The 23083-nt window shown below is 35.7% G+C and overlaps 1 protein-coding gene across 1 annotated transcript in view; it reads left to right on the forward strand.

Moving 5' to 3' along the window:
* The window catches only part of LOC130019774 (sodium channel protein type 2 subunit alpha), a 93363-nt gene that overhangs the window by 31563 nt on the left and 38717 nt on the right, over positions 1-23083 (forward strand). Inside the window, exons 13-16 of the mRNA XM_056110419.1 lie at positions 4173-4305; positions 8792-9030; positions 11952-12125; positions 14359-14715. Of these exons, the coding sequence (XP_055966394.1) occupies positions 4173-4305; positions 8792-9030; positions 11952-12125; positions 14359-14715 (903 nt within the window). The remainder of the gene's footprint in view (positions 1-4172; positions 4306-8791; positions 9031-11951; positions 12126-14358; positions 14716-23083) is intronic.

Raw genomic sequence — 23083 nt, forward strand, 5'->3', positions numbered from 1 at the left:
GAGATGCTCAGGAGTTACTGCTGCCTCTGCACTCAGGAATCACTCCTGGTGGTGCTTGCAGGACCATATGGGATGCTGGTGATCGAACCTGGGTTAGCTGCATGGGAGGCAAATGCCCTACCCCCTGTATTATCACTCCAGCCCCCATTCAGAATTTTTTCACAAATTAATTAAAATAAATTAATTCTTATAGTTTATAATTGTATTCATTCCTTTGTCATCATTACTGCAGTACAATTAATATTACTACTTTTTAAAAAGTACAACTTAAGTTCAACAACCAAATTAAACACAAGGCATTAGTTAAATGTTCAAGTTAAGGATCTTGTTATCACTGCTTATTTAAACGTATTTTGTACGTCCACTCGAAGTATATACTATTATTCAGTATGTTCAAATTCTGCCATGCAAAATTAGCATTCACTCTAGTGAGCTGACCATTGAACATTTGTATAATAAAGTAACTTTTATTTAGTACATAGAACAGTCATGTGTTGGCATATTTAGAATCTATTTTAAGTTTTACCATGTTTTCATGATTTTTTAACCAAAATTATCAGTACCATACTTTTTTAGAGACATATTATTGACTTTCTTTTCAAAGCATAAAGAGCTTTTAAATTTGGTATTAAATTAAATGTATAATATGGTTAACTTGGGGTCTTTTGAAGTGGTGGTCAGTTGACTAGGGGCTACTCCTGGTGATTTACCAATTAATCTGAAAGCTAAGGGTTAGGGCCTAGTTATGCAGTGTTATTCAGGTTCAGGTGCTAGGGATCACTAAGGGTATACCAGCAGGGTTTAAAGAGCTCCTTCGTATGGACACAGTTCCTTACCTGGTGCTGCTAATGGGACCATTGTGGTTCCAGGGATTAGCTGAACTGGAATCAGCTGCATACCTGAAATGCTCCTTAGTCCCTGTATTTTCCACAAGTATCTAAAAATTATACTTTGGTCTAAAACTATTACACTAAAATAATTTGGTTGCACATCATAGTTTTCTGAATCACATTAAAAGGTTCTACATGTGATTTTTCACACAATTATATTTATCATTAGACAAGCACTTTAAACCACATTAAAATGAAAGGGCTTCTCACCCACGAATGGATGCTCAGAAAACCCAGGTATGCAGGACTTGTGACTAAAAACTCCAGATTCAAAGGAACTGGGAATAGGTGACCTCTCCTCCATTTCTCCCTGTTTCTGGCAACTTGGCAGTCACCCCCACAAGCCACCTCTGGCTAGTGCCATATAATCTCATCAACAGCTGTAACCCAGAGGCTCAATAAATCTCTCAGAAGAGAGCACAGAACCATACTCTATGATCATTCCTCCAGACCCACGCCAGGCAGTTTCATTTGGGGCAACCTGGAATGGGGTGAGTGAGGCCCCCCTTCCCACCCCAAAGGACCCAACCCCAGCAGCCCAAAACCTCCAGAATTCAACCGCTGCCATGCTCACAGCCACTCTCCACATGCTCGGACAAGCCCTTACCCATGAACGGACCTATTCCTGGACCACACAATATCTCCTACTTTACACCACTGATATATCAAAAGTATCACACCACATTTGATGGAGTTTAAAGTAGAAGGCAACCAATATAGTGGGAAATATATTTTTACAGACATATATAAATACACACACACACACACACACAAGGCTCAATCTTTAACAACATGTTAGTAATCTCTTATAGAAGGGTTTAATAGCTCCTGGGTAAAATACGAAAATCTTCACACTTTCTCCTAAGAAAACTTTTTTGGATAATTTTTAGTAGATGATTCATAACAAGCAATACAAAATAATTTATTTTGGTTTTGCTTTGGGTGCAGAGGTTGAGGTTCAGGATGGAAACATGGTGGTGGGAAGTTGTAATGGGATTGGTGTTTGAATATTAAATGTAATCAAATATTGTGAACTACTCTATAAAAATTAAATTAAATTTTTAAAAAAGAAAGGACTTCAGTATGCAGTCACCTATCAAAGGAGCTGTGAGCACATAACACCTGCGAAGCATAAGATATCCTTTGTTTTATACAAAATCTCTCCTGTACTTTACACAAAAACCCAATTGAAAATAATTAAGAAAGAATGTGTCTAGTGATATCATTAGATGTTATCTACTATTAAATTCAATCTATTTCTCACTGAGAAATAGATTGAATTTAATAGTACATAACAATTAAATTTTCTACTATCCTAGGTGGCACACTAATTCTCTATAGGGCAATAAGAATTTTTAGAAAATCGTAAAAGATTTTTCTCTTAGATTCTTATCTCTTTCTCCCTTTTTTTCCTCTTCCCTCACTCTTTCTTTTTGTGTTTGTGGACCACACCTGCAGTGCTCAAGACTTACATCTGGCTTTGAGCTTAGGAATAACTCCTGGTAGGGCTCAGGGAACTATATGTGGCGCCAGAGATTGAATACTGGCTGGCCACATGCAAGGAAAGTGCCAACACTTTATACTATTTCTCCAACCCAGGAATTATTTCTTTACTCAATGTAATTTTCTTTTTGCCATAAAGTTAATTTATAGTGATCTTAATAGATATAAGCACCATTAATAGTGATCATGTTAATTAAATGGACATTTTACTTTTGAATATTTATGGTTTCAATATAACAATAAATTAAAAGAGATGAAAGACATTTATATTTCTGTTTTAGAAGAGGCTAAAAGTCTCAGATTATTAACATTAAAAATTTGTTTTTAAAAATTTTACTTTTACCCATATTTTATGTAATAATCAAATTTTTGTTTGGTTTCTGAAATAAAAATAACTTTCTAGCTCTGTTGAAATGGTGACTTAATTTCAGAATTGGAAAATATCAAACCATTGTATCAGTATTAAAAATTCTGGGCTGAAGCTGTAGTATAGTGGGTAGAGCACTCACATTGCACATAGTTAACCTGGGTTTGATCACCAGCATACTATATGCTCCCCTACCACCATAAATAATATTTCCTGTGTTAAATCAGGAATAATACTGGAGCATCGCCAGGTGTGACCTAAGATTAAAAACAAAAAAACAAAAACAAAAAAAAAAGAATTCCCATAGTGACTTTATTTATACAGATGAGAGTGTTGATGACAGGATTGAGGTTTTGTGTGTGTGCGTACGTGAAAATTTGTTTTAAGATAAAAAAAATTATAGATTACTTATAAAATTTAATTTTACTAAGAGAGTTTGGAAATACAAATGATGCATTTTACAGCTAAAATTCATATTTAGGGAAGTTAGTATGCTGATTCATATTAAGGAAACCTAAATTCTTTGCTTACATTTAACTACAAAAAATGTCTATAAAAATCTAATAATTCAACATGAGAGAAAAATTAAGGAACTGTATGCTTCACTCTGAATTCTAAGATAAAATTGGATGAAATGCTAAATGGTTAATCTATTCAGCAATAAATGTGAACTATCTAGCTCAAAGTTCTAAGGTCTATTTTGGCTTAAAAAATCTATTTTGATGGCAAATTTAGAGAAGGCGCTTCTGAAATTTGAGAATCTGCTATTTTTTCCAAATACTTCTCAAAAATAAATATTCTGTCATTGTTTCATATCTGGTTTTATTATTTTACATTTGAAAATAAAAAAATAGTTTTACAGTGCTATTTATTTTTATTTATTTTATTTTATTTATTTATAAAAATGGGCTGGAGTAATAGCACAGTGGGTAGGGCGTTTGCCTTGCACACAGCCTACCGAGGTTTGATTCCTCCGTCCTTCTCAGAGTTTCCCGCCTGCATGGCAGAGCCTGGAAAGCTCCTTGTGGTGTATTCCATATGTCAAAAACAGTAACAATAAGCCTCACAATGGAGACGTTACTGGTGCCTGCTCAAGCAAATCGATGAACAATGGGAGGACAGTGCTAATTACAGTGCTAATATCTGAAAATGCTCCATGTCTTATATTTCTGAGGAAACATAATGAATAACTAAGTATTATCCATTATAGAAATGTCTTGGATTTTAGCTTTTCTCGCCCACACGGCAAAGCATGGCAAGCTACCCATGACGTATTTGATATGCCAAACACCGTAACAAGTCTCACAGTGGAGACATCATTGGACCCGCTTGAGCAAATCGATGAACAACGGAAGGACAGTGCTTCAGTGTTTAGAAATAATAATTTGTTTAACTGATGTTTAATTTTTTAGGGCACTACAACTGAAACAGAAATAAGAAAGAGACGGTCCAGTTCTTATCACGTTTCAATGGATTTGTTGGAAGATCCTGCCACAAGACAAAGAGCAATGAGTATGGCCAGTATTTTGACCAATACTATGGAAGGTAAGTCAAAAATACTAGAATAGATCTACTTGCTAGTGCTTTGGTAATGATAAAAAATGGTACAAAAAATAAACAACTTCCAAAACTATTCTCCCTTATTTTATCATCATATATCCTTTACTAAGTGAATGTAAAGTTCATCTATATAACCATAGACTATACAAATTCATATGGATGTTTTACATTTTGCCTCAAGAAATATATTGCCAATACAAGGTATACATGAAAAATTCCGTTTTTATATGTTAAATTCTGAGCTATTAAAAATTTTGTTTGCATGACATTGAAAGGAATGTAGTGACAAGTGTTCATTATCATAATAAAGCAAACCATTTGAATTGGATTATCTATTAAAAAACAGGTTTTAAAATCCTTGAATTAATCAGAAATAGAAATTACAAATGTGAACCAGGTTTTAAGCAAAGTTTTGTTACCCCATTCTTGCCCCTCTCTAACCAGTGTTACAATATTTCAGCTTTTTCTTTTATTGAGAACTGCATCTGAGTCTGTGACATGTTGTTTTGAGGTCTCTTTATGCCCAAATAAAGACTTCGGGGGGTCAACTGGATCTGTGATTAATTCTTTGCTTTTTTGTTTGTTAAATGTGCTAATGAATGACTTTGAACTTTATTTTTCTCATTAATAAAACAGAAATACAGATGTTTAAGCTTTAGGTTGTCTGAAGGATTAAATGAGTCATCATATATAAAACATCCTGTGGCGAGCAATAGTAAGCAGTCAATAACTTTTATAATTACATTGCTTCTTAATTTTCCTCTTTGTTAATCCATATGTTTGTTCCTTTTTGTACTGTAAGTGAATGCAAGCTTCACCTATCAACTTCAGCTACTGGGATAATACTATGCCATTAAATATATATTAAACCCCTCCTCATCCTTCTTTCCTCTTCTTTCTCTTTCTCTTTTATAACAACTACCACCCTTGCCCTCTGTGTGTGTTTGTGAGAAAAAGAGTAAAAGAGAAAATATATATTTGCCTTTCTTATTGCTAGTGATAGGTTCTCCTATTATGAGACAGACTTTTGAAATAATCTTATCCTGAATGCCAAGATCTCCTGGTGTTAATACCAGCACCAAAAGCCTAAAGTCATGGAAAAATTCACAGTATAGATGACAAAATATATCACAACCATGTCAAGATTACACACCATTTTCTCTTTTTTTTTTTTGCTGAGCTCCCCCCCCCATATTCTTAATGTCCTAATGCAATATCAGAAATCTTTTCACTGATTCCTATGGAATATTAAACTCAATACGTTCTTCCCCAACCTCACCTGCGTTAGCTTGCACTCCCTCTTCCCCACCCAGCGCCAGTAGCTTGCTCCTCCCTGTCCCTCCAGGTAAATCTTTTGAAGATTCTCTGGTCTTCTGCTCCTTGCCATAGCAAAACCACTGAAAGGAAGTTGCCAGTGGTTCTGCTACCGATGTCAGCAGCATGTCTGCTCCCTAAAGCAAGAAGTAGAGAAGGAGACAGGGTAAGTCCAAATCAACAGTCTTACTTTGCACTTCTAATAGCATTGTTTGAGCTGACTTAAGAAATATCTTTCAAAAAAACCCACCCAATTATGATTAAACTTCTCCACTAAGTATAATACAAAATTCAAAACAAGTGCACCAACATCACTAACCATGAAGAAGTGTCTCATGGAATTGCTTAGGATGAAAAGTATGTCAGTGTCCTTAGAAATATGAATAACTTAGGAAACAGGAAGAAACCAAAAGTGTTTGATCCTAATTAATATCCACAGTGTTTTTGACTTGTATTTTTGTGAGGGACAATAGTTACATTTCAGCTGTTTTTCCTTGGCTATATATAGGAACAAATACCTTGCTTTGCTTTTTATGATTTTATCTGAAGACTTTGAATGTGGCATCTATCAGGTTTTTTGTTAAAAATACACAAATTCATATTAGAGCTGTCTTTATTATAGCCTTTCTGTTGTTCCCAATAACGGTGCAAAGGAAAATTTTCTTAAGTTAACATAACCTATTTGCCTTTTATTTTGTTTTGTTTGGATGGGGCATGGTCTTTTCTTCTAAGCCTAACCTTCCTTATTTAAGGCTTTTTGATCCTGCTGGCAACATTAATTTTTCTCCTTTTAAACTGCAGCCAAGTTTCCATTTTCCAGAGTAATAAATATCCTCCTATGTGAGGAATGCATTAGATGAGAAAAATGAATAATTTCTGTTGGGGAGTGGGAGTAACTCCATCATTGGTTCTTGGCCAACATTGCTATCAATTCAGTGCAAAGAGTCAAGGATGCTGCTTGCACCCTGAAGTGCATGGTATACCAGAGCTACCCCAAAGCTGCTGTGACCCTCTGGAGCTGCACACAGAGATGCTTGGGAGAACTTGCTGGAAACTGAACCCAGGTTGGGATGATGATAAGCATGCACCACACCTGCTGTACTGCCTCCAATTTCCTTTCAATTTAAAATGCAGTATCATATAGGAATATTTGCTGGTCACAGACTTGGAGAGAATAGTGAGAGGGGGAGGGGAAATTGGAGGTGTAGGAGGGGGTGAAGTAGTGGTGAGGAGAGTCAACAAAAGATCTAAACTGAACAATAAACATTTCACTGTGTGGACAGTTCACATAGGAATAATGGAGAGGTGGCTGTAGTTCTATCCTGAATGCTTTGTTTCAAAGTATGAAATTTTCTTTTTTTTTTGGCATGAATAATTCAATTATTTTATTTTAGAACTTAAACAACTTTGCTCTGCTTTTTCCTGGTGTGAAGATGGGCAACATCTGCTGAAATTCCTGTCTTGAACTTTTCTCTGATTATTTTTTCTACCAATTCCTGTTTGCTTCTCTTTATCAACTAAATGACAGGTAGCATTTTTTAAAAATACGTATTTCAACTCTACACAGGCAAAGAGAGATTTTGTCATACAATTCCATTACTTGCTGTAAGTTATAATATATTTTTATCTTCAATATAAATAGATTATTTGAAATGCAAAGGCATCTACAGGATAAGTAGTGCATAATCTATTCATGTTTTCCTCTGATTTATGACTTTGATATTATATACTGTTTAAGAGAAATAGAAATAATCTGTGCACTTGAAGATTTTAATACCTAAAGAAATAATTGAGAATATGTCTCTAAGGAAATTCTGTTAAAAGTGAGCAGGAAGTTAATTTACTTAAAGGAAATTATGAGTTTGTAGGAAGTTTATAGCTGTAGTAAGAGGTTAATGTTTATCAGCAGAACAAATAAATAATTGCCTATTGTCATGTTATTTTATATACTGCTTACTTCTTTGCACAGTTATATTCATAATAAGCTGTGCAATGTTTGGACCAATAATCCAGTTGCCACCAAATACCAAAGTGAGTGACCAAAGACATTTATGCCATGGATGATAAAGAAATCTTCCCCACTATTTTTGAAAGTAGTGGTTTTATTTTGGCAGAGCTTGTAATGAGTTGTGCAATAATGATATTGGCAGAAAATAGCAAGTTCTTCAGCCTATTCCAATTTGAGTCAATTAAGAGAAATTCCTACCAAAAAAAGGTGGCAGCTCATTTATTAATTTCAATTACCCAAAATTATTTGCAATATTTACCGGTTTTATTATGATTAGTATCATTTTAAATTTGTCATTTTGAATATTATTTTGAGTATTATTGTGAGTATGCACTTTTGTTTTATTACCTACTAAAGATACTTGAGTCAGATTGTCTTAAGTAAATCTATTTTAATATAAAATTTTATATCTTGGTTTTGTATGATAGTTATTCATATAAAAACACTAAAATAAAGCATACAAAAGTTTAAGTTTACATATATTCTACTTAAAATCCTTATTTGTAGAACATTTATTTATGCTATTAGTGAGGATCCTGATTTCTAATGGCAGAATTTACCTCTTCATCTGTGCCTCTAGTTAAATTATGAAATACAGAGAAAATGGAACGTTCGTTAGATTGATATACAATTCTATAGCTAATGAGACATAATTGGAGACTTTTTCTATTACAACTGGTGACATTGAAAAAAGAATCTCAATAATGTGCCAGAAAGAAATAAAAACATGTCTAATACAAGATTTAGCAAAATTGGTAAAGATTTCAAGTCTATATCCCGAGGAGATCTTTGATTATATTTACATTTTTTAATATTTGTATCCAGAACAGAGGTCAACTCCAAGTGTCAAAAGTCTTACCTATCAATTACTTATTGTATTGAAGATAAGTGCTATTATCAATATACAATTCCATATTGCTGCAGTATCTTAGAAGCTACGTTTAGGCAATGTAACTTTGGAACGTTAACTAGCCCTGTCTATGACCATGTTGTCAATGAAAACTAACCCATTAAGTGTTTTTTTGCTTCACCCTCAGATTAACCCATATTGCCTTTCAAGAATTCTATATATTTTAATTTAGTTTAAATCCAAAACTACTTGATTGAAAGTAAACTGGTTTCATACATATTCTAATTTTTTTCTTTCAGAACTCGAAGAATCCAGACAGAAATGTCCACCCTGTTGGTATAAATTTGCTAACATGTGTTTGATTTGGGACTGCTGTAAACCATGGTTAAAGGTGAAACATATAGTTAACTTGGTTGTGATGGACCCATTTGTTGATCTGGCCATCACCATCTGCATTGTCTTAAACACACTCTTCATGGCCATGGAGCACTATCCCATGACAGAACATTTCAGCAATGTGCTATCAGTTGGGAACCTGGTAAGAATCTTTTGAGAAATTATGATTTGAAATATTATTTATAATGCATGGATTGAATTATTTTAAAAGGAAATTTTATTTTCAGCAAATTTGGGAATCCAAAAATTATGAATTTTTGTATAAAATTTTATTTTATATTTTATATTAATAGTCACTGGACACACAATAGAAATGAAATTAGCAAAGTCTTATGCAGCAGTTATCTGGGTGTGACAGAAAAATACAAAGGCAATGTACATCCTTAATTAATTAATTTTCATCCTAGGGCAGTGCTCAGGATGCCTGGATTAGGGTGCAGGACTGCTCCTGCATGAATATCTGAGCCAGAGATTGCCTGAGCCATCCTAGCAGTGTTGGGGGTTCTTCTGTGATGCTTTCAGACCTCCAAAGCTACACCTGACAAATGCTTGTGAGTGCATGTGGTACCACAAATTAAACCAAACATGGCAACGTACAAGGCATATACTTTAATCCCCCTGTACTCTGTCTCAGACCCTAAATATTTCATTTTAATGGATATTTTAAGAATTCACACTTTATGAAACAGTAGCCTAAGCAACAAGATTTTTAAAATAAAATGTAGAAGCATGTCTTTGAGATCTTGGGGCAAGTAAATATTTCTTGGAAGAGACAAAATGTACTATATATTGTATTCAAGTAAAGGAATTTTACTCTACAATAAAATGAGAATTTGAAATTAATATAGTTATCAATGAGCAAATTTTAAGTTGAAATGTTGGAGAAATATTTGTAAAAAACAGTGAGCCCTGGGTATTTTAATTTTTTTAAATTTATTTTTATGTATGTGTGCCTTTTGGGTCACACCCAGCAATGCTCAGGGGTAAGTCCTGGCTCTGCACTCAGGAATTATTCCTGCCAGTGCTTGGGGGACTTTATAGGATGCCATGGATTGAACCCAGGTTGGCCGCATGAAAGGCAAACGCCCTACCCTCAGTACGATCTCTCCAGGACCCAAACCGTGGGATTTTGAGTTATTCACTAAGATAGTAAACAATTCAATTTACTGAGCCAAGATATCAGTAAAGATGTAGGGTGTTCAAAGAGAGTGGCAAGGTGAATTTTAGATTTGTGAATGTGAATAATTGTGAGACTCATTAAAATCACTGTACCACTGTCATCCCATTGTTCATCCATTCATTTGAGTGGGTGCCAGTAACATCTCCATTCATCCCAGCCCTGAGACTTTAGCAGCCTCTCCTTACTTGCTCTTCCCAAGGGTGCCATATTGGAGGCTCTTTCAGAGTCAGGGAAATGAAACCCACTATTGTTACTGTATTTGGCATATTGAATACGCCACAGGTAGCTTGCCAGGCTCTGCTTTGCAGGTGGGATACTCTCAGTAGCTTGACAGGTTCTCTGAGAGGGACAGAAAATGTATATAATTATACATTTTTATATACATTCTTATATACATTAAAACAGAAATGGTGAAAAAATAAATAAATAAAAACTTGAAAAAACAGAGAAACAGTGTGGCAGGAAGGGTGCTTGCGCACCACCAGTGTGATCTGAGGACAAAGTTAGTCAAAAACCCTGAGCACTGCCTATTTGACCAAAAAAATAGGGGGAAGTGAAGGTGAAGGACATGTAGTCCTGGAGCTCAAAAGATAAGCTTGAATTTAAAAAAATAGATATCAAAATGTAAGTTTATTTTAAAAGAAAATTAGAGTAAGGTGCACCAGGACAGAGTGACTCCTTAACAAATACATTAAATGATTTGTTAGATAAAGAAAAGCAACTGATAAGTAACTGGAGAGGTAGCAAATCACACAATATAAGAATATAAAATATCAGAAGGAAAAAGTAATAGAAAACTATGTGAGTAATTTCTAATTCAGCAAGCAAGATAACCACTAAAATTTCCTATACATTCACCCATAATGATGGCTATGTTAGTGAAATTGATTCAAATGGTTTACATTTATCATGACTTTAGAAATAAAATTTTTGAGTACGTACAAATACACAAAATCTCTTTTTAAAAATTGGACTATAGAGGATATGTTGTGGTATCTAGAAAGGAAAGTAAAATGCATGGAGAACTTCATTGATGACATGGGTGATAGTTTTAATTTTAAGGTGGAGGACTGAGAAATTGATGTTTCTGAGAACTCTAAAATAAGAAGTAACCTGAAGCAAGAAGTAAAAACTACAGGTTATATGGAGAAAAAAATTCCTTAGAAAACCCAAGGGTACATGTAACACAACTGAAGAAATTAAAATAAAACATCTTTCATATTTAAGAAAAAAAGGATAATGCAGAGCATAGTAGGAATGTAAGTAGTTTGGTATACATTTGAAAACATGAAACTCATTTTCTCTGACCTCTCCTATCTTTAAAAAACAAATACTGAGAGTATGGCATATGAAATTTGTCTAAAGATGTAGAAGTGACAAAAAGTTCAAAATAAATGTATAGAAAGAAAATTGAAAATGCTGCTATTCTTTGACCAGGTAAATTTAAAGAAACCTTTTTGCTAAAGAAATATTACTGTGTGTAAGTGGTGACCATGTTTATTACTTCTTACATAAAAATTTTGTCATTACTTAATCATGGGAAGACACTGATTACTCCGTAATCTTTGGTATAAATTTGTAAGGTTAGAGAGATCAAAGGTAGAATTAAGTAGAGAGAAACAGTTGAACACAAAGAGTTAGTTGCACCTTTCAGATAATATAAAAGTTAGATTGTTAGTTTTATATTAATTTGTGCATTCAACTCTTAATAAACCCTAAATGTAATAAACAAATATTAATTTAATACAAACCATTTGAGGGTGATAATAAGTTAGACATAAATCAAAATTTTAATTTAAATTTAATGTTGATATGTTGGAAGTAAATTAATCATTAGATTTCCAGATTATTCACCTGTGTTATAAAAAATATGTCTCATTTAGGTCTTCACTGGAATATTTACTGCAGAAATGTTTCTCAAAATAATTGCTATGGATCCATACTATTACTTTCAAGAAGGCTGGAATATTTTTGATGGTTTCATTGTGAGCCTTAGTTTAATGGAACTTGGTTTGGCAAATGTGGAAGGACTGTCAGTTCTCCGATCATTTCGACTGGTAAATTAACTGGGATTTTCGGAAATGTTTTATAATTGATTTGACTTTACTTTATCTACTAATAATTATAATATTTAAGGTTCTGCTATTATTTAATATATTCCTAAAGCAAACTGGATAGCCCTAAAATATGATAGTAATTTCTTATTCATCTTATATTTTAGAGATAAAGTTTATTCAAATGGAGAGTCAGATAATTCTCTCCTTAGTAATTGTAGTAAGGTTCTAATGAGAAAGGAGTCAGAGATAAATTTCAGGCACAACTAAAAGCACAATATATATCTCTCTGTTGTCTAGATTTTGATTAGCTTGATTGGACTTTCAGTATGATTCACGTTTTATGAAATATTCAGAAATTATGGGTTTTCTCATCTTTCAGGAATTATGGGATTTGTTATTGTTCCATAGAAGCCAAGATGAGGGATTGATTCAGTGGACAATAAAAAACAGAATTTTTCACACATAGCTTTGTCAAATGGATCAGATATTCACCAAATTCACACTCTGAAAAGAACACCTCTATTATTACATCTTGCTCACTTTTAATAAAAGGTCTTTTCATTTGAAATTTTTTTCTGTTTATTAATATTGAGTTGAAACTAATAAGGTTTGAATCACTTTCACTTAAGCTTTTATACTTTTATATTTTGATATATTTTATGTTTTTTATATTAGGACAACTTAAAGTCGTTTCTAAGTTTTGAAATTTATTTTTAATAAGTTGTATAAAATTACTGAAGATAGGTGTCTATAAGTAATGTACTTAATCATTAGATTCAGAACTTTTTAAGAAGTTTGATTAGAATTTTCTTACTACTTTCAAAGATTCAATTTAGTTGAGATCCTTAGAGCTATGTCTTCCTTAGTCCTCACAGATATGGATAGTATTTGAAACTGGAAGGATGAAAATTAAAGAACAACAAATACTAGTAATGATTGTTTTGCAAGTAATATGGACAACTATTTTAAAAGACCACTTAGTAAATATCTGTGTTGTGATGTAGTTGTAGAAATAAAAAGTATCTTTTTTTATATTATATATGTACATGAACTATTCTCAGGAATAACTTAAACATTTTGATACTCATATTCATTCCTCTGCTTATATTAATTCCTCAGGGTCACTTTGATGCTGTTAAGTAATGCATTATTTTGCCCTGACATTTACTAAAGCATCAGAAATAAAGTTCTACTACTATTTTTGCTGCTATGAATGATACATCAGAGGTCTCAATGAACTAAGACAACCACACCACTATGTGAAGTATATTGGTTGAGAATAATTTACAGACTATAAAGAATTGATTAACTAAGTCATTGAAGAGATATGTTCATATAATGCAACTTTATAAATTTAAGTTCAATTACATATACTTTGGGGCTGGAGCCATAGCCCATCGGTGGGGCGTTTGCCTTGCATACAACCAGCAAAGCCAAGCCGGGTTCGATTCCTCCGCCCCTCTCGGAGAGCCCGGCAAGCTACCGAGAGTATCTCGCCCGAACAACAAAGCCTGGCAAGCTGCCCCTGATGTTTTGATTTGCCAAACACAGTAACAACAAGTCTCAAAAAGATGGAGACGTTACTGGGCCCGCTCGAGCAAATCGATGAACAACGGAAGGACTGAGTATCCGACTGAGTACATATACTTTGAAATTTATTAATCTTCTTCAAAATATAGTCTAATGATATAGCCAGTTAGAGATGTAGCAAGAATAAATAAATCTAAATATTTAAAGATATTAGTTGTTTTTACTCTTATACCTTATATAATTTAGGTGTAAATTTAGTTTGCTATTGTGCATGCATTTCAGTATGATTGTTTAAGTTCACTGACATAAAAATGTTCAACACAGGCTTTAAAGTAATGAGCATCTCTGCTTCTCTGAAACAATGTCAGTCACTACTAATCCCAGTCATCTCAGATTTTTAGCAAGAGACAAAAACTACGGTACATATGCATATGTAAGATTCTGAATTTGATAGTGTATCTGATCAGCAAAATATAAATAAAATGTATAATATATTTTATGCGCAATATACACTATTTCAAATTAAAATATTTCATGCTATTATTTAATTGATATATTGCTAAATAATGCTTTGACAAAAAATAAAGCATCTCCCTATAATTTATTACTCTGGAAACAATTATTTCATCAAATTATCTTGTAAATAAATTCACAGATTCTTTAGCGGATAGGGGAATAACAACTCTCTTGCTTTTATTTTCAGCTTCGAGTTTTCAAGTTAGCCAAGTCTTGGCCAACTCTGAACATGCTGATAAAGATCATTGGAAATTCTGTGGGGGCTCTGGGTAACCTCACTTTGGTGTTGGCCATCATCGTCTTCATTTTTGCTGTGGTTGGCATGCAGCTCTTTGGTAAAAGCTACAAAGAATGTGTCTGCAAGATCTCCAATGACTGTGAACTCCCACGTTGGCACATGCATGACTTCTTCCACTCCTTCCTGATTGTGTTTCGTGTGTTGTGTGGAGAGTGGATAGAAACCATGTGGGACTGTATGGAGGTCGCTGGCCAAACCATGTGCCTTACTGTGTTCATGATGGTGATGGTGATTGGAAACTTAGTAGTAAGTAGTAAAAACACTTTCTTAATTTTCCATAAAAGGTAATTTTAGCATGAAATTCACATTCACAGGAAGAATAGTTTATGTGTTTGTATTTGTTTCAATTATCAATGATTTTGACTACAGGAGCCACATATAGATTATTAAGTTTTGTGGAAAATTAAAAATATTTTCCATGTTTTATTTTTACTTTTCCAGTTTTATTAAGACATTATTAAATATAAATTCTTAAACTACATTTCAGTACTGGAGTGATAGGGTAGGGTGTTTGCCTTGCATGTGGCCGACCCGGGTTCAATTCCTCCCACCCTCTCGGAGAGCCCGGCAAGCTGCTGAGAGTATTCCGCCCACACAGCAGAGCCTTGCAAGCTCCCCATTACGTATTCGATATGCCAGAAACAGTAACAAGAAGTCTCACAATGGAGACGTTACTGGAGCCTGCTCGGGCAAATCTATGAACAACGGGAGGACAGTGCTACAGTGCTCCATTTCAAATCAATGTTCATTACAATGTTCATTACGTCTAAGGCCATTTCTAGATTTTTATCTCTCAGCTCTTTTACTAATGAATGGACATGTTACTAAGAACAATCATCATTTTTATTTGTACATGCTAATAATAGCAGAACTTCAAATGCTTTTAAATTTGGGGTTCCTATAAAGTGGAGTTTGAAAAATTTAGTGATCATTTTGGTATATGAAAAGTACATGAGACATTTGGTACTTAGAAGCCAATCAAGTAACAGTGACTTAGAATTTCTTCATTGAATCATATCTAAGTGAAATGAACTGTTCCCAATATCTCTGTACTAAGTTGCAGGGGCCTGGGAAAGATATTTCTGGAAGATATTTCTTATACAATGACATGGCATTTACTTAAACAAAAATTAAGTGGTAAATATCTAGTAAGTGTCAAAAATATGAAAACTGCTACATGTCAAGCTCACAAATAAAATCATTGTTTTTTCACTACCAAGGATGATTAGGGATGATTTCGGTAAGAAGAATGAACCTGAAATAACTTTAATTGAGATATAATATTCAGCTTGTTTGGAAGAAACATACATCATTCCAAAACAGAGAACAGTGTACTTAGTTTAGTAAAAGAATACAATAGATTCTGTGATGGGTCAAGGATCTTATATTTTAAATATAAAGCAAGTATACTGAGTTACTTGATTAGATTCCAATACAAAAGAATAGATTTGCTGTCATAATAACCATTTTAAATATGCAATTTATAAATTTAATTTGATTTCTAATAAAAGTTAGCTTACAATACTCCTAAGGGAAAAGAGAGAGACAGGCAGACAGTTATTATTTTATTTCTCTTTATTCCCGGATTTCAGTATCATCATTATTTGTTTAGATAATTCTCACCTTTCTTGAAATAACAAGAAATGTGAAGTGAAAAATCCAGAACAATGAATAGTATACAATAATAGCAGTTTTTAAATTTCATATTTTCTATGGTTTGGAAATTTGGAAGGAACATATCTGGGTTGTCAAACTTAGGTTTTATGCTGAGGTTGTTATCAAGATGTTGGCTGGGGTTCCGTTTATTGATAGAAGCCAAGAACTAGCTTCAATGAAAGCTCAGTCTTATGGTATTGGCAAGATGCCTCAGTTCCTTGTTGGTTATTTAAACTAGATTTCAGTTCCTCTCCACATGAACCTCTCCCTAGGTTGATTATTTTCATGACATGGCAGTGACTTCTCCCCTCATTGGTGATATGAGAGCTATCAAAAGGGAAAAAAAATCTATTTCTAATCCTAAAGGTGCACATCTTCACTTCTGTCATATTCTTTTTATTGGAAATTAGACTCACACATAAGAAATTAGGTTTTATAATTTGATATATATTACATATATATACCTACCATTTTTGTATATATATAATACATACAAAAATTTAAAGACTTGTAGGCATATTTTAAAGTCTTATTCTTCAATACCGTTTTCTTGTTTTAAGAACAAGATTGTAATCTACAGAAAGTAATAATTATAGCATTACGTAAAGCAGAAATTTAGTCAGAGCCTTGTATTATAGATTTGATTTTATATGCACATCTGTGTCATATATGTGTGCATGTATGGCATGCATTGATAGAGGATAAGTAGAGAAAAGGATCTTTTGTGATAACAAGGAAGAGCAGAACAGATTACAACAGGGAATTTATAGTGAAAGTCCTAGAAATTTTAAGTGTGAAGGGCCAGACTCTGGAGATTTTAATTTTAGGAAAAGGCTAACTGTGCATAATAAAACTGGATTTTTTTCTGTAGGTAGTTCAAAGCTACCAGATGGCTTTTTATCAGGAGAGTGTTGATGAGCAAATGGTATTTCAGTAAAATTTATGTAACAGGAAAATGCAGAATGAATTTAATGGGAAATAAGCTACAAACCACATTCTTTCTGCTAGTTTATTAAAATAAAAATGTATTCTCTAATTTGATAGAAGATTTTAATTAAAAAGAATGTTTTATAAAATATGCAAATGGGGAGCATTTAATGTGAATTTATATTGTTATATATGTACAAAAATATATAGCCTATGAGTCTATTATGGTTTTGGTTGTCGTTGCTTTTGGGGTGCCACACCCTGTAATGCTTTGGATTACTCCCTGGTCTCATTTATCTTTCTACTTTGAGTTTAAAATTCTTTCTTTTGTGATATCCTATGTATATTTTTTAAATAGTTAAGGTAGTAATGGTATCCAACACATTTTCTTAAGAAACACTGAATGATCTTGAGGTACTATCTCCTGCAAGTTTTTCTTGTATCATCAGAGAAAAATACTCCAGAGATAAATTGGCATATCTTCTTCAGAAATAAATTAGCACACAGTAGCTTTCATATAGTGCTCCAAATAGTGGGATTATTTCTACCATGCCTGGATAAAGTTAGCCTATAAACGAGGCTACTCACTGCTTTTCAACCAAGCTAAGATTTTTATGTACAATTCTTGGCTTCTTGACATTATTGCCAGAGATCCTTTTATAGGATCAAAGAAGGTGTTGCAGAAAGAAAATGTGACTTTTAAAAATTACTTCTTTAAAAATTGCTAGGGACAGAGAGATAGACAGTGGGTAGAATCCTTGCCTTGCACATGGCCAACTCAGGTTCAATCCTCAGCATCTGGTCCCCCTAGTACTACCAGGAGTGATTCCTATGTGTAGAGTCAGGAATAACCCCTGAGCATCATTAATTGTGTCCCCCAAACCAAAAGTAAATAAATAGGTAAAACCAAAAAAAAATTGCTTCTGTAAGTAGCCAACTCTATGTGCTCTCATAGGGAGGCTAGAAAATTAATACACAAGAGCTATGTGAAGCTTTGTGATTCCCACCAAGTAGATATTAGGATAAAGACTATATCTATATATGTAATGCATTGTGTGTATGTATATGTTTTGGAGCATACCCAGAAGTGCTCAAGGGCTGCTCCCAGTTCTATACTCAAGAGTTGCTCCTGGCAGTGCATAGGGGAGGCATACAATGTCGGAGATTAAACTAAATCTTCTCCATAAGAAACATGTGCTGAGACTATTGAACTATGTATTCAACTCCCTGAATTATACTTTAAACTTGGCTCCAAAATTAAAATTTTTGGTAGAATTTGTTACTTCATATAACTAATTTTGGGACTGATGTGAGTCTAAGTAATATTTGAGTCCATTTCATTCAATGAATTATGTCTGTCTATGAATACCTATGAGTAAGGATTTAAGATTTCAATTCCTGAGAGTTTGTTGAACTGCTCTCATGAACTGCCATTGAAATAACAATTTTATATCTCTTAAATCTCCATTGAAATTTCAACTTTATATAACCTTGATGGATTATTATTTATTTTAATTAACTGCATTAATTAACTATTATGCAGCTCCTTCTTTGTACCTGAGTTATTATAGACAAAAAGATCATGTTAGTTTCCACAAGTATTTCTATAGGGTAAATTTAATGATAGTTTTGCAGAGATCATTGTGCTGTTGTGTTTATTTTAATCAAAAAAAGGAGTGAGATGATAGCAGGAAACTTTCCCAAGGTTTAGTATGTAATACAACTATGTGAGAGGCAAGCAGAATTCTTTATCTTTACAGCAATCTTTTAAGTTAACTGCTGGGCAATTTGGTCTCAGATTGGTTATTCTCCTTACCTATAGTCACGTGATCACTTGATCACTTGATCACTTGACTTCCCGTTAATCGTCGATTTGCTGAAGTGGGCACCAGTAACATCTCCATTTGTCCCTGTTGCGTGCTAGTGTAGCCCAATGGTGTCTGTTCATTCTAGGAACACGAAGAGCCTCAAATCGATCGTTCATGATCTTGATGAAGAAGTCTGACCATCTGGTAGGTGGGCGGCCACGTGGTCTTTTGACATCCCGTGGAATCCAGCCTGTAACAGCTCTAGTCCAGCAGTCGTCTTTAAATCTCATTACATGACCAGCCCATCTGATTTTTGACTCCTTGGCAAAAGATACAGCGTCCTTGATTCTTGATCGTCAATGGAGGTCTGAACTCCGGATTCTTTCTCTCATTTGAGTGAAATGTGATATTCCAAGCATAGCTCTTTCAATTCCTCTTTGGGAGAACCGAATAGTGTTCTCATCCTGTTTGCGTAAGGCCCAGGTCTCAGAGGCATATGTTAGTGCAGGAAGAACAGTGGAATCAAAGAGATATGCCCGGAGCCGGAGGTTCTTTGTCCTTTCAGCTATTTCTTCAGCGCTCTTGAAGGCGTTCCATGCCACTCTCTTCCTCCTGCACAGCTCGGGTACCAGGTCATTTGTCATGTTGACCTCTCGGCCTAGGTACACATAGCTGTTGCATTCGGAGATGGTCATTCCGTTGAGAGAGAATGGGGTGTCAGGAACGAGGCTGTTTCTCATAAATGTTGTCTTCGTAAGATTCAGCTATAGTCCGACCTTTCTACACTCACGGTCAAAGTCAGTCAGCATTTGTGTCACTTGGCTAATGTTTGGTGTTATTAAAACAATGCCATCAGCAAAGCGGAAGTGGTGTAGTTGCCGACCATCTATCTTCACTCCCATTCCTTCCCATTCTAGTCATCATATGATGTTCTTGAGGGTGGCACTGAAGAGTTTCGGTGAAATGGTATCACCCTGCCGAACCCTTCTCTTAACATCAATGTTTACTTCTTTGTAAAATGGTGAGATCCTGGTAGTGAATCCGTAATACAGCTCATGGAGGATCCTGATGTATTGAGTTTGAATGCCTTGATTGGGCTTCAATAGGGCTTCAGTGACTGCTTCTGTCTCAACAGAATCAAAGGCCTTCTTTAAATCAATGAATGTTAGACAGAACGGCATCTTGATCTCCTGAGAAACCTCAATGAGCTTGGTTATCGTGTGGATATGGTAGGTGGTGCTGAATCCTTTGCGGAACCCAGCTTGCTCGCATGGTTGTCCTTCATCTAGTGTTCTGCCAATCCTATTCAGGATGACTTGAGTGAACAACTTGTAGATGACAGACAATAGGCAGATCAGGTGATAGTTGCCAATATCATGAATGTCTCCCTTCTTGTACAGTAGTACGGTCCTGCTGGTTTTCCATTGGGACGGAACCTGGCATTCAGACAGGTAGCGTGTGAAGAGCCGAGCCAGCGTATTGATGAGTACTGACGGCAGGTTCTTCAGGTGTTCAGGTCTGACCTTGTCTGGGCCAGGTGCTGTTTGTTTCTTTACTGACGAAATGGCATGTTGGATTTCGAAAGGGAGAACATTGGGAACGACATATCCATCCTGTGGAATTTGGTATGTCGGAAGGTGGACATGGCTATCGAAGAGTTTTGAGTAGAAGTCATGGATATTTTTCTCCATTGCCCTTCTGGAAGATGTGATAGATCCATCAGGACATCGGAGGGCAGTCATCTTGGTCTTGCAGTTGGCGAAGGACAAGTGGGCGTTATGAATACTTTTCCCGGCTTCTGCCGCATCTACCAGCACTTCTGCTCTTCTCTCTTTGAGGTCTTCCTTGATCGCATATCTGCACTGCTTTGCGAGCTAGGATGTTCGCTTGCGGTTGCCTGAGGCATGTGCCAAACCACATTGGTGAATAAGCTCAAGAGTTTTCTAAGACTGGAGTTTTTTTTTTTTGTGGCTATCTCTCTCTTGGCGTTCCTCGCACAATCATGGAGGTGCTGAACCAGTCGATCGTATTCCTCATCAATGTTTTCAACAATGGCATCTTCCCATGTTGCCACAATAGTGCCAAAGAGCTCCCAGTTGGTGGTTGTTCTGGGAGTTCTCTTTTTAAACTTTGCAGCCCTCTCTTCCCGCTCTGTGAAGTAGAATTTTGCACGAAGGAGATGGTGGTCCAATCCCGTTTGGAATTTTGGGACAACAGCGACATCAGTCAGGCAAAACTGTCGATTGAATATGATGTGGTCTATTTCATTGTGGAATTATCCACCAGGAGATTACCATGTCCAACGTTTAGATTCGGCCGTCTGGAATCTTGAGTTACCATGGACGGTCTTGGTCGACATGATGAACTCAGACAGTCTCTCACCCTGTTCGTTCCAGTCTAGGCCATGGGTCCTGATGTAAAGTTCTTCGGCTGATCTTCTCGGTCCTATCTTGGCATTAAAATCACCCACAATGATCTTGTAGAAGGTTTGGTCTTCTTTATAGAACTTCTCTAGCTCCATGTAGAACTTCTCAATTTCTCCTTCATAATTGGATGTTGGTGAGTAGACAATGAAGATAGAAACTGCAGGCAGTGAGCCACATCTATTCAAATGTAAATGTCTGATTCTGGTTGTTAGGCATTCGAATGAATCAATGCTCTTGGCCACGTTTGTGTTGACAAGGACACCGACTCCTCCAACACCTCTTTTATCGCATGATCTGAGGAACAATTCTTCTCCAGTGTCGAAAACGGCGTGATGAGTTTGGTGCCTTCTTGTCTCGGTCAGACCAATGATGTCGTACTTGATCATTCGCGCTTGTACCATCTGGTCCCCAATGGATGCATCTGATGCTAGCGTACATGCATTGAAAGTACAGATGATAATTTTTGTCTTCCTTCCTTGTGGCAGCCTAGTTTGGCCTTGAGATTTTATAGGCCTCTCCTTTCTCATTCTTCTCAATGCTGCCATATTGGTGATGACTTCAGGGTCAAGGGAATGAGACCCGTTGTAATTACTGGTTTTGGCGTATCGAATACACAACGGATAGCTTGCGAGGCTCTGCCGTGCGGGCAGAATACTCTCGGTAGCTTGCCAGGCATTCTGAGAGGGATAGAGGCTTTTGGGGCGACCTCTAATCGTCCTTGTAGGTGTTACCATATTTGAACCCTATCACATATGGTACAGCAATTCTGGAAGATGGGTATTTACTGTCTTATAATGTGTTGCTCGGCCGCTTTGAGGCCGCGCAGGTCCGAAAATCGTCCTGTAATGTGGCGGCGACTGGGTAGTGGAGATAGTGGAGGTCTGCCAGTGAGGTATTTATCTGGTACCAGTAGGGGTTGGGAGGGTCTTCTGTGCGCAATCCAATCCCTGGGTCTCTGGTGGTTGGTGGAAGCAGACAGGGCAGGGTAGGGTGGGGCTCCTGATTTTAATCCTTTCGTCATCTGTGGTTGGTGGGAGCAAGCAGAGAATCTCTGTCCCTGGGTCCATTGAGCCTGGAGTCCAAGGTCTCAGAGTTCTGCTTATCTTATTCTGTGGGTCCTCAGTCGTGCATGAGTCTTGGCCGGAATGGCCACGCGGGTCCGGAAATCGTCCTGGAGTGTGGCAGCGGCTGGGTAGTGGAGGTAGTGGAGGTCACATGATAAGAACAGAAACTTGGTTCTTATTTAACACTAGTTTTTAGAGAAGATAAAAGTTGGATATCATTGAGGAAACTTGATTGATATATATTTATCAAAGATTTCTATTAGATAAGGACATCAATAAATATTAAGAAATTAATTCTAGGAAATAGTTATGGCTCCAAAATATAGGTTTTATAACTAAAACATTAGCAATTAACAATTTCCCCTTCCACTAGTTTTTCTTTTTTTTTAAAATTTTATTGAATCACCATGAGATAGTTACAAGCTTTCATGTTTGGGTTACAACCACACAACGATCAAACACCATCCCTCCACCAGTGCACAATCTCCACCACCAATATCCCCGATATGCCCCCCCCCTTTCCCAACCTCCCCCTGCCTCCATAGCAGACATGATTCCCCATAATCTCTCTCTACTTTTGGGCATTATGGTTTGCAACACAGACACTGAGAGGTTATCGTGTTTTGTCCTTTATCTACTTTCTGCACACATCTCCCATCCCGACCAATTCCTCCATCCGTCTTTTTCTTAGTGATCCCTTCTTTATTACAGCTGCCTTCTCCCCTTTGCTCAT

The sequence above is a fragment of the Sorex fumeus genome, unplaced genomic scaffold, assembly GCF_029834395.1.
Source record: "Sorex fumeus unplaced genomic scaffold, SorFum_2.1 ptg000009l, whole genome shotgun sequence".
In the NCBI taxonomy this organism is placed as follows: Eukaryota; Metazoa; Chordata; class Mammalia; order Eulipotyphla; family Soricidae; genus Sorex; species Sorex fumeus.